At 34.1% G+C, this 13,722-nt stretch overlaps 1 protein-coding gene across 3 annotated transcripts in view; it reads left to right on the forward strand.

Annotated features, from left to right (window-relative positions):
• The window catches only part of LOC123005425 (transcription factor SOX-13), a 77,528-nt gene that overhangs the window by 39,218 nt on the left and 24,588 nt on the right, over positions 1–13,722 (forward strand). For 2 of the 3 annotated variants that reach the window (XM_044399169.1, XM_044399168.1), the window contains exon 3: positions 9,532–10,092. In XM_044399169.1, coding sequence (XP_044255104.1) covers positions 9,532–10,092 — 561 coding nt within the window. Of the gene's footprint in view, positions 1–36; positions 214–9,531; positions 10,093–13,722 lie in introns of those variants that run through there. The other variant, XM_044399170.1, reaches the window with a different exon arrangement.

The following is a 13,722-nucleotide window of genomic DNA, read 5'->3' on the forward strand; positions in this document are numbered from 1 at the left end:
GGCGGCGGCGGCCTGACAGGTGCACCGCCCGGCCAATCGACAATAGGGGGTGCGCATAGGGACAGGCGCGGCGCATCCTCGAAGCCTTTGAGAGGAAACAACAGTGCGGACAGTCAACGGCGACGACATCGTGGCTGCTGCACCGCTACAAGAGGTTCGCTCCCAGGCGAATCTGCCGCCATGTGCTGAGCGAGGACTCGCTGCACATCTCAGGTGAGTCTCGCATGACAATACGAGATTACGTAAGAAATATACGGAAACTAACTTCACATCTCATTCGGCACCCTTATTGCTTTTGACTTCTACGGTTCCAGCCTGATTGGAGTCAGGTCTGATCTTCCTCAGTGACATATTTGAGAAAGTTTCTTATACTTAGTAGATTACACCTCTTGATTTATTTTTCTTTTTTGTCCCAAAACAAGAATTTCTAAGAAAAACTTCACATAAACCAAATCAGGGCCAATTCTGGCTTGCCTTCCTTTCTTGATGTTTTTTTTTTTTTGGGGTCTTGAAGAATTTTTTAGACAATACCTATGAAACTGTAAATGGGCAAAAAAGGAAAAAGGACTAGTTTAGGTACTTGTTACTTACTAAATTTGGATTTGTGATTTGTGCGAATGTTTTGACAACATTTTCATAAATTGCTTTATTTAGTGGGTATTGTGCAAAACTGAGTAAGATATTTTTTTTTAACCAAAACCGTAGAAAAAGTAGAGAATTTTATTTAAATATTTTTAAGAATCTTTTTTATTTGACTTATTCTTTGAAAAAAACTATAAAAATCGGTGTATACATACTTACACATTTTTATTTGTCAATACAGGCTCAAAAGCAGTCGAATTTGTATATTTTACATTTGATTTTTTCCATTTGCTCCGTTTTAGTGAAATATTCTCAAGTCTCCAAAATTTTAGGTATAAAATTGGATAGGTGTCATCTCGAAAATAGCTTCTTGTCTTTCGTTACTTGTCAATATTTTTCATAGTTTAGGTCTCTCATCTCTAACTTATTTACTTTTTTGCATTTAGTTACAATTTCAAAAGGCCAGTGTTGTTAAAGCATTCTTGTTTGTTTATTTTTGTGTGTGATTATTACTTATTAAGATAATTACAAAAATAGTTATTTATGGCCCGAAGGAATGTTTAAAGCTCGACGATAGGAGGGCTTTTAAGTTTCTGAGGACCATAATCAACAATTATGCTTGTGGTATATACAACGTTTTATTGAATATTGGATTGCGTTTTGCTTCTTTCAAGTGAGAATTTGATGTAAAAATCGAGATCGTCTATTATGCCGTTGTTATGAACTTAATGAATATCGAATGTGATTCTGTAAAAAAAGCCCGAGCGTCTCTAACAGCCAAATTTTGCTTGTTTTTTTATGCTGTGCGGTAACTCCATAATATTTACAATAAACTTCTTTATGTTATTATATAAAAATACAAAATTTTGTAGTGACTGGGATCATTTGTGTTTTCCAAATCTTCTGTTTTTTGTTTCATTGTAAAATTTATCTGCAACTCAACGATAAAACGCTGAACTAGAAACTGTCATTTCAAACATACTTCTTATAGATTTTTAATTATCTATTGTCTGTTTTAATTTTTAAAATTAAAGTTTTTTTTCTTATATTAATTTATGTTGGAATGGGGGCAATTATTTAAAAATGTGGTGCAGAAATAATAATTTCCTAAATTACATTAATTAAAATTATATTAAATAATAATTCTTTTCTTGATGTATCAACACTTCTTCGAGAGTAATACACCTAAAGTTTTAAAGAATTTGTTTAATTTTAATTTATATCTGTGAAAGAATGACAACAATTCGTTTTTGAAACTATATCGATTTGGAGTATTCATGAATTAATTAAGAAAATTTGTTATTAATTAATTAATCGGATAGATTTGTCGAGATTGATGAAACTAGTTTTTTGATGTATCTCTTATTTGTTTAATATTTCAAATAGGTGGTCAGGTTGTAGTATTTGTGCTCTTTGTGTCAATTTCACATTTGACAAAATAAAATGTTATAATCTTTGACATTTCTTTTGAATAAACCGAATCTGGTCGTTTTGACTTCTTTGAACTATTAAAAAACGTTATCACGTGTGCACATGCCATATAAATTTTATATCATCAAAACACATAACAAAATATTATCACTGGTGCAATATCTTTGTTAAACGTGTTTCTAACTTTATTTCCAAGCCAGTTATCTTGGCTAACGAATACGATTTTTAACCCAGTTTTAGTTTGTTTATATATGTAATCTCCACAGTTCTTTTGGTAATAATAATTTGCTGAATCAAGCAAACACACTCTTGTAAATAAATAATTATTGAAATTTACAATTGCTAAACGGCTAAACCATGGGATGGTCGCACAATGGGACTTTGTAGTCTGTTTACGTATATGTAAACACTGCAATTTATCTGGAATCAAATCGTTCTTCACACAGAGTGTTTATTTATCCGTTCAGCAGTCATAATAAGACCTCTCGAATCAGGTGTCTGAAAAATTCGAGCAGATGATCGAAAATTCCGCCGTTTCATCTCCGTAATTACGCAATTAACAGGTTGTTGGGTCCGTGGGGACAATTGTTATGGTAATTGTGGAACCGGTTTGTCCGAAAGGTTGTTCACTTGAGCAGCGGTTCTCAAAAATCCCGATTTCCGGCCCCGGGATCGGCAAGAAAGCGATCTTTGTTCGAATGCAAAGTGGCACATCTGGTTTAGCTCAAGATTAGGCACTCGACTAATGGCAGCGCATATGTGGGTGCGGGGCATTGTTCCCATCGTATCGGTTTTCCGCTGACCCATAAATCGGGTCAGGAGTGCACCCTCGAATTTTCGGTCGGCGCGTAAATCATCGGTAAGGCGATATGCGGCCATATGGGGCGCACAATGGAAGACAACACGGGATTTGAGGAGACAAAGAGAACACATCTGGATGCCATTAGCTTGGTGCAGGTTCGGTTTTTGAAACTGGTCCATAATATCTGCAACATCCGTTACGGACGTCTAATTTTAAAATACTGCATTCGGACAGTTTACCCGATTAAGTGACACTTGAGGGGAAAAGTGTGATGTGGAAAGGTCATATTTTAAAGGGAAATTCGAGTAAGACAATCCGTATTGTCTAAACATGTCAAGCAGTGTTAGGAGGAGTAGTTTAAGAGTAAAAAATGGTCTAGATGGATGTATAGCCTTGGGGAAACAGATTGTACAATTTTTTAACCAGTCGTAAAGTTTTTATGGGATACATGCCACAAATGGTTTAATACCTACCCAATTTGAAAATTTAGAAAAACAGCCAAAAAGTTTCTAAGAAGTTCAATGAAAATTTATTAATTTTTTTCACAAAAATGAAATACATATAGGTAAGTATATAGTTTGAAGAATGACATATTGTTTTAATACTGTTTTAAAAAATCTCTTGTGACGAATGAAATAATCAGTCATTAAAAAAACTTGTAAACAGAAGAAAAATTAAAAATCTTTGAGAATAAGTTGTATAAAAATAGGCTAAAAACGTTTGATATGTAGATAAACCTAGAAATGTGCCCAATGTTTTAGGCGTTTATATAAGAAAAAGCTTTTCCAAGAAACGTTTGAAAAATTCAGAAAATCAACTCCCAAAAAAAAAAATAATTTTAACTATTTCATCCGTTTTTAAGTTGCTGGGTACATTTCCATTAGAGATCTAAAACTTTTTCCTATGATTATTGATTTTTTATCTTCTCATCTTGTTTAATTAAAAAAAAAATGTAACAATAAAATTACAATCTATAAAAGGATTTTTCAAAAGCGAAAGCAAAAACCAGTGTCAAAAAATATACCTAGTATTTTTATCACTTTTGATTCTTAAAAAATTGAAATTGTGTCTCACTAAAATAATCGGTTTACAATTGAATTATTATTAAAGATACTGAATTAATAAAAGGATAGATAATTTTGTATGGAAAATCCTAAAATTTAAAAAAAGACATGTTGACCATTTGTGTATAACAAATATTTGTATTAGTGAAAAGAAATAATTTTAAAACCGAATTATGTGTAATCAAGGAGTCTAAAATTAATTGTTGATTTAAGATTAGAGGGATTTTGAAACTTGAAGAAAATTCAAATATAAAAATACGAATGTGCCATTTTTTAGAAAATCTAATTTCGACTGACAAGTTAACTCTAAAAAAATAGTAAAATCAGTAATTTAGTATGAGCCGAATTAAAAAAAACACTTACTTAGTTTCGTTTATTTTTTCAAACTCATTTCAGGAAAACACAAAAATAAATAATTGAATCTCTTTGAGTCACTTTAAATTTGAAAACTATTTTCGTGGGATTTTTCGCTTTTGTTCTAAATTAACACAATATGTTTCCAGCTTTGAGAACCCGTTGAAATTTTCGCTTTGACGAAGGTCACGTCAAAAGCATTTTTCAGCGATTGTTTTACTTTGAAATTGGTTTGTGGCCAATAAAAATATGGATTGAGCCATCTTGCTGAGAGGAAAGCCGTCTGTTGTATCACACCACAAAGACCGAGATTAGAAATATCGAAGCGATTATTTAAATGCGTCCACAATACAACCTCTGTCACAGATTACGTCCGAGGGATTTGATTCAATTCTCGCCGGTACATAATTGATAAAGATTTTTTACTGTTATGGTAATCCCCATAGAAATGCTAATTTTGATGTTAAAAAACCCGTCTCTTTGTGCCGGCAACAACCTGAAAACATCCCTGACGCGACCGGAAAGGGGAAATCGAATTGTCCGCGGATCGGAATCGGCAAATCGCTGAAATGACAGTAAAATGTTTCAAAGGGGATATAGATGGCCACTATGCAAAGCATCCGATGGATTATGGAGAGTTGGGGGTGGCATAATAGACTCGGAACGGCCCGAATTGTCCCCGTTGTGTTTGTGCAGTGTTTTATGTTATGAGGTTTTCGATTCGTTGTATTCATTAGGATATAACTCCGGTGCTTTCGACGGGGATGCCCAGATCCGCTCGAGCACTAATTAAAATTAGATTCGAACAAATGGAGCTTTGTCGAAACGAAAAAATGGGGGATTACGAAGCACTCGCACAAAAAAAAATTATCTCACAAAATTCAAAATTTATTGCTGACTATCACTTACTCGGATTTGAATAGTTGGGACCTGTTGAATCTCGGATGGCTAAGTAATTTGTTTACCAGGGGTTTACTACACCCCATTAGATGTTTGGGGGTTCAATTTTATACTTGAAAATTGTCATAAAATTTTCGTTTAAATTTGAAGACAAAGTGCCAAAGTGGGGAGTCAGTTGTGACATAATGGGAACACATTTTAACTACTGTGACACACTATAAACTTTTGAGCGAATTGGATTATAATTTGAAAAAGAAATTTGTATTAGGTATTATTGTGCTTTTTGAGTTTTGCTGAATCATTTTGTAATCCCCTTATCTGTGCTAACTCTGATTTGCAGCTTTTGAGGCTTTATACAAACGAGAGCTTTTGATCCAATGTTCAACGTGAGATCGTTATTGTAAAAAAATGAGTGTCTATAATAAATCATTTGAAAATAAATTTGTTGACAAAAACGCAGGGACGGTCGTAGTTGTTTCGAATAATTCTTTAATGAAGACAGTCTTAGGGTGATTAGTTCCCGAAAAGCTCTAAGTAGTGTATAGGTCGTTGTGAGGTCGGTGTAGCGATGGCAATAGATAAAAGGAGCTATTGTTCGGAAAGCATTACACGTATTCATGTGTCATTGAGTTGGGGGGTGTCTACCCTCTAGTCTCCCGATAATAAAAGCTCCAGCGTTTACATAATGACCGTCACAATGCGTGTCATCAACAGTGCTTGTTCATCTCGGAAGTCATTTTCGATCGAATCTACTTGACCCGTCTAGCGAAATTCGCCGTCCATTAAGTTATAAATCCGGCGTTGTTTTTTGTTGCCCATATATGACTAGTCGTCTGATAAACGAGTTGAATAAAATGCGTTTTAGTTATTCCAGTAATTGGATTTCTTGTACACGTTGTCCATTACGAGCTAGCTCTCCTGTTATGTTTGTATTTTCTTAAGTTATGGACGCACTTCTGTTGTTTCTTGTTGCCATACTTTATCGGAGATCCCGGAGCGAGTCGCTCGCTGTTCTTGTTTCCGTTCTGATGAATGTCAAACACGCCACACCATTATCAAAGCGAATATCGCGCCGGAAAAAATGATACAATAACTCAAAGGGTGCCTTTATTTATTCGACTAACTTCGGTGTATATGTGCGGCCATCAAAGCCTATTTATTTTCCGCTGAGAATCCGGCCAACCGTTTTACTAACGCATCATCTACCAGGGGGTTGAGGACAAAAGTACGACTTGTTTAGGATTGTTCAGAGACAAGGCGATATTTCACCGAAAGGCGGATGTTCGCTTCCTTAGAATAACACACATGATGCTTGTTTACGACCGACACACGCATCCATCATCTTCGTCAGGTCGTGCGAAAGTCGCTAGAGAACACCCCCAACAAACTTAACTTTATTTTTACCCCAACCCCAAAAATTTCAAGACAAACAAAAAACACACACAATCCGATTATTTTCAGATTGATTTTTCAGATGACAATTTTTAAATATCTGAATAAACAATTTAAAAACTTGATTTTAACATTGGGAATCTAAAACTTGAATCATTGTTTCAAAAGCTGAGTGCTTTTATCGCATTATAAAACTGGTATTTCACACGTGGTGAATCCATCATCCATCACCTTCGTCAGGTTGTGCGAAAGTCGTTCCACAAGCCCCTCTATAAACTTACTTAAAATTTTTTGCTCCCTTTATTGGTAATTGTCGGGAAATCGTGTTATTTGCTTGTAAAGATGGTGAAATAATGGCGCATAAAGGCGCAGCATGAAAGAAAACGTCGCCGTCCTCGAACTGAAACAGAAATAATATAATGAAGCAAAGAAAATATTTATTTGAGAAATTAGATTTGTTTCCCTGCTGTGTCGCGTCTAAAATTGCTCGCGCGCTTCCAATCAATACCGGCGACTGCCATTTCTATATTTTCTATAGTCGGAGTGTTTTCACAAAAATACATTATTCAAATCAAGCTCTTAAATATTCAGACGTTACAATATAATTACGTATTAAGGTGAGAGAGGAACGATACTTTTAATTAGTTCCTTTTGAAGGGCTGCGACGCCTTGCCTTCATTTCCTTCATTTACCGGCGACGAGAATTATTTCCTCCTCGGACCGGGAGGACGCAGGGTTGACCCCTTACACATATTCTCGACAACGGTATTCGATAATTATATTTGTGTAATTGTATAATTAATTCTACAACGGAGACGTCTTCCGTGTTTCGTTCTTCGACTATAATTAAACCGACGATCGTGAAATAATTTTTGCTCTTTAATACCGAGGCGGCGAATTGTCCGTTAAATATAGTGCCCGGATTTCTCTTTTTTTGCGCTAAAGACTAATTCATACGTCAGTGTATCTAGTTGGCAGCGATCTGGAGTCAAGAATAGGCCTCTTCTTTTGTACACGGACGCGCCTTGCTGAATGTATTATTTTAATTCGACTGTTTTGTCTTCAGGACAATTCCTCTTTCATCTAAATACTTCACACATTCTTACATTCTCGCTTTTCAAAACCTCTAATCCACAAGAATTTCTCCAAAAATACCTCACTCATAAAAAAATTGAATCTACATTCTGTTGGAAATGGATTTTAAGAACAATTTGTTGCTTTGATTTAAAAAGGAGCTTAATACCTACAACCTCTTTTTCGTGTATTATATTAGTTTAGAATTAAGGTTTGGTTAAATCTAATTTAAGTTTTAGTGGTTTTTATACTTTTTACTGGGTAACAAAACTTTCTTTGAGGAAGAAAAAATTGTATCACCAGAGATTTTAATTGAGCATTTGCTTGGAATTTTGAATATTTTATAAGTCATTATTTTGTGGCCATTTTACGGTTTAATATCTTTTTTCATACGACAACGTAACTGCCATAATTTTTTATCGTTACACTAAAATTAGAAACAGCTGAAAAATGTCTTGATTTCGTCTTAGTTTCCCTCTACGTACTTGTCTACAATTTAGTAATGACAAAAATAATTCGTAAAGATGATTCGAAAGACACATGTCGTTGATTACGTAACGTTATAAATAATAGATCGCATTAATCATGTTGTCCTTTTGTTGTATGACATGATCGTGATTTGTTTTCACGCCGCATGCACGTTGTTCATTTGGTACATATAATCCAACAACTGATAAATTAATTTAGTGATTACATTATTATAGTATAAGATGTCATGACCTTCGAGCCGTATCTAATTATCGTGTTAAGAAATCAAGAGAATGTCGCGCGCCATGCGCCGGCCTTAGGCCATCACTTGAGCAAATGGAAGTAATTAGTGACAATTCCGGTACGGAAATCGTTACAAGCCCGATTACCAAAACTCACTTACCCCTCCAGTTTTCTTGGAAATCTGACGCGCAATGAGGTTAGCTCATAAAAATAATTGAAACAAGACGCTTTTGTTTGGTCGTAAAGTGCCATTGAAACAAATACAAAGATTCATATTTTTCTTTTCTTGACCAAGCGGAATCGAAATGTTTAAGTTATCTGTTTCGTTTTCATTTTTGTTCCAACAAAAAAACTCGAAAATCGCACCAACCGTTTAGGCATCTAATACATAACCCAGATTCAGTAACTTCGTTTTACCTAAACTAATCATTTTTTTTTTTTCAATATCTAATTCATTTTCTCATCTATCAATTAAGTGTATTTTAGACCAGAAACCTAGAGTTAATTAAGCCAAAATGTCAAGACAATTTTCAATTTAAATCCTTGCTTCAGGTTGTAACCTGAACGCGCTCAATTACAGTCATATTTGTTTTAGGTTTTAGCCTGAAAAACCTAAAACTTTTAGGATCACATTCTCAATTCTTGTTTTAGCTTAGAGCTTGAATCAACCATGTTTTAAGGTTTTTAAACCCGTTTTTTATTCGAATATTCTCATATCATTGTTATAGGTTTACACCCTATTTAGTGTGAACTTGAGCATAGTTATTGTTTTAGGCTTAAATTTGAGTTGCTGACCTTTGTCAGTTTATTGTTTTAGGTTTACTTTCTGTTAATTTTTCAGGCTGAATTTTTTCGGATTTTACTTATTCCTTTGTGTTCGTCAGGACTTGGGTCTAAATCCGTTATTATCTAACATTGCGTGTTTGAAAATAGTTGTAAAAATGCTATTGATGTGCGTTGTTTGGTATTTCTAGGAATCCCTTGTAGATAATAATCGTTTTTCGTTTACGTTTTATCTTTTAAACACGATTATAAAAAGTCAGTTAAAACAAATGCTAAATAAGTTAGTTATAATAAATTCGTCGTCAGGTTGTTAAGTCTGTTTAGGTTTCGGTATCTGTACACAATTTCGCGTTTTTATTAGATGGTAAAGTCAAACACGAATCGAATAAAGTCGCGAGGTCGTGCATTTCCACTAATGTAAAAATTTCGTTGTTTCAGAAACATGTCTTCGAAGCGGAAGAGTCCTCCGACGAAGCTTCAAGAAGGCGAAGGAGGCGGCCCGCTGCCTCAGCTCGGTGGCGGCAGCGACGGCGGCGGCTTGACGGATCTCGACGAAACTAGTAGTAATAATCTAAGTGACGGCGAAGACATCGGCGCCGGGGGCGGCACGATGGTCAATAACTCCAGCGCGTTTTATAAACTATCCGAATCGTCATCTCCGAGTGTTTCAGGCAGCGAATTAGACGACGGTCTCGACGACGACCGAACGCCGCCTCCATCCAAAAGGATGTACTCAGAAGCGCCGAATTTGCTAATGCCGACGCTGAACGTCGCCGAAAGACGTAGAAACTCGTCCGAGTGCAGTTCGCCTACTTCCGATATTAAGACTTTACATTACAATAACAATAGTAGTTTACACAATAATAATAGTTCCTCGCATCCGATGAAAAGATCCATGGATGACGTCCTTAAAAGACTCACTTCCAAAATAAATAACAGCACGATCAAAGAAGAAAAAAGGCCGACGCCGTCTTCCACGCCCAACTCCACCAACAATTCGTAAGTCACTATTCTATTTTACAAACTGCGTACAATAATATCAATAACCTTGACCTTATGATAACACCACTACCCGATTAACCCAATTCTTTTCCGCTTTTTACATACTGTATCGCCAATATATAGATGCATGATTTGTTTTTTATTTTTTATCTCCTTATCCATTCATTATGTCTACTCCTTGGTTCGATTCGACATAAATCAAACCGTTATCATAAAACGGAAACGACAATTTATGTAACAACTTATATACACAAACGAGATTGTGACTTTAAAACAATTGGAAATTGGTACAATGGACTGAGTTTATCTTAGATTTAATGGGCTCAAAGTCGTTGGGATGACACCGATGGAATTCTATATTATGATTTAAAAATATACGCAGCTGCTGGTGCACCTTTTGATGTGTTTTTTTCGGATCATTTATCATAAAAGACAAAGCGTGGTCTTGCCAAGAGAGTAGAGCTATTGTACCTACTACAAGATATTTAAAAATGATTTATACCTGAGAAATTCTGAAAAACAAAAAGCGCCAAAACTGAATTACTTTTAGTCTGAAATGAAATTTAATATTTGGATAGGTTCTTTACGAATTTTTTTGAATAACTAAAGAGTTTTTTTTGCACTTGCATGTCAATTCGTTTAAAAATATTAATCATTTTGCAGAATAAGAAAATTAATTTATCAAATCTTTTTCAAGAAATCAAAAAATTACCTTCAAAAAAAACGTACTAATGCATCAAATATATGTATGTACATACTTACAGTGCAAAAAGTAATCTTATTTTAGGTGAATTCGGATAATTCTACATTGTATTGGAGAGTCTGAAGCATAAACAATGCTTTCTATTCAGAATTGATGAGTTTCTTCTGGTTCATTTACTTTATAAATTCTTATCGCTTTAGTCTGTCAGATTTTGTATTACAAATCGTCTGGAACTTAAATTTAAAACTAAATTTTGGATTTGACCTTATACCGAATTATTGTCATTTTGAACTGAATTCTTAATATTTTTTTTACTTTTTAGCTGCTTACATACATATTGAAACGTCTAATATTTTGTTAGTAATAACAGGAATATTCATTAGAAATACAGTCAGTTGAATAATATTATGCTCATTAACAAAATAAAAACAAGACGACAAAATGATTGCAATTTCTCAGTAAAATAATAAATGTTCAGCAATACAATAATAAATAATATTTTTGCGCTGGGGCCATACATACAGGGTGTGTCAGAACTCGCGCCCCAGAGAAAAATTTCAAGTAAGATAAGATACCAGAAACATGGAAAAAATGTTTATGTAAAAAAATTTTGCCATTTATTTTTTGACAAGTGACATTTATATCTATTTAATAATACTGATAATCTTGTATATGTTTTTAAAGGTACAAAAAATTTGCCAATAAAAGCCACAAATAACATTAAACAGAGTTACAATTTAGGATACAGCTTTCTTGTTTCCTCTTCTTATAGCCTGTAGCAAAAAAACCTTGGAAAATTATTTTTCCAACAGAACTAAATAGAGCCAAAGTGCAAAATTTAAACTCCCATAACTTTGAAATTTTTATAGATAGAATTTTTTTAAATTTTTTTTCTGTTTCTGGTATCAGGTCATTTTTTCTCTGAGGCGCGACTTCTGGCGCATCCTGTATGTAGGATTATTCAGTGAGTGATTTTGAGAAAAAGATGGGCTATGGGAGTTTTCCGCTGCATTGACTTAGAAAATGCCTTAAAAATTTGTTCCATTTTTTTACCCATAGCAAATCTTGTTTTAATACTGGACTATCTAACATTTAGACTATTTTACCTAGCATTTAGACTATTTTACCTAGCATTTAGAATATTTTACTTAGCAAATTAATTACTTAGCACTTTATTAATCGCCGAATAAAGTCCGAGGTTTGACTCATCGGGGGTTTGGGGTTTGCTTTTTGTTTTGAATGACTATTGATTCTACGAGAATAGTCTGAATTAAATGGAATCCATATTATGATATATCTACAAGTATGTTAAATCTCTAATACAGGGTGTTGGTTTTTTATAAGAGATACGAGGTCGGTTAAATTAGGGCAAAGTTGCACATTTTTACGCTGAACAATAATCTGAAAGAAAATTTGTTGTCTTATTTTTAGTTTTTGAATTATTGGAATAAAACGGAAATTTGTATTTTTCGTTTTTATTTTTTCAAGCAAAAAATAAAAGACCTAAGCGTTTTTCACTTGGACGTTCTTAAGGCACTTTTTTACAAGGAATCTAAATCTGTCATCGTATTTTCCAAGGCGCTCTTGATATTAGAGTTACACTCAAGTTTGGATTTTCTTATGGACGTCATATTTGATTTATGTATTTTTGAAAAGTCTTTTTGTCCCTGATTACAACGATGTATCACACGATATCATCATCAAATTTTACAAGCTGATTAAAATAATAATAATAAGAAAAATCGTTTTTGCAAAAATGCTTTGTAAAAAATGCCACCAATTTTAACAAAGTAAATTTTGAAGCTGGTGCATTCGAGCATCTTTTATTACTTTGTGTTGTTTTGTTTTGCGAAGAATAAATTCTAGTTTATCACGTTGTTCCTATTTCAAAACCTTAGTTTTTAAGTAGGTAAGCTTGACGGAAATGTGACTTCCAGATCTAAATTCAATTGAACTACCAAAATTATGTTTTTAGTTTTTGCTTGAAAAAAGTAAAACGAAAAATACAAATTTCCGTTTTTTTCCCAATAATTCAAAAACTAAAAATGACACAATAAATTTTCTTCCAGATTATTGTTCAGCATAAAAATGCGCAATTTAGCCCTAATTTAACCGACCTCGAATCTTTTATAATAAGTAAGATCCCCATGGTAGAGCTCGAAAAACGAACACCCTGTATATTTAAGTAAATATAAGTATTTACACCACTTTTATTAAAACAAAAACTATTTCGTGTTATACTCGTAAAAATCAATGCATTCCCCTAAATTTGAATCATTTTCAACTGAAATCCGCCGTTTTTATTGTTAGTAGGTTACTTACTTGGTTTGATCCTGGTAATTTTGAATCCCTCAAAAATTAAGCGCCAACACCGCAACGTTGTCTAATAAATAGAATCTAAATCACATATGAGCTTGTTGTTTGGGATTATGATTTCACTAGTATTAAAATTTATCATTTTCATTGTGAAATCTTGAAGATGAATTGTGCTGAATCTGAGTATTTTATTTTTCGTTGTTTTTGCAATGAACGACTGGAAATGAGGCCAGATTTGTTTAGATTTAATCCGGAATCAAATTCCCATATTAATCTCGAATCCTAATCGCCGATTTCCGGCAAATCCGCTGCAAAAACCTCTCACTAATCATCCTAGGTCTCACAATTACGAAATCACGCAACAAACCGCAATTAAGCAAACCGGCCGTACGCAACACCCGTTTTTCCCGTTTGTCGTCATAATTAAAGAAAAATCAACAAACAATTTAATCGAGTTCCTCGATCGATCTGATTAAAATTGCATTCAGTTAGGGAGTAGTGCGGGACATCTCGAACCCATTTAAAATTTATATTAAATCTCCACTACTGTATTATGCATTACCTTTATCCGTTCAGCATTCAGATGGAAGTCCTGACGCAAGCAACAC

The sequence above is a fragment of the Tribolium madens genome, unplaced genomic scaffold (assembly GCF_015345945.1).
Source record: "Tribolium madens isolate multiple individuals breed KSU strain unplaced genomic scaffold, Tmad_KSU_1.1 Scaffold_20;HRSCAF=117;Tcas5.2_LG4, whole genome shotgun sequence".
NCBI lineage: Eukaryota > Metazoa > Arthropoda > Insecta > Coleoptera > Tenebrionidae > Tribolium > Tribolium madens.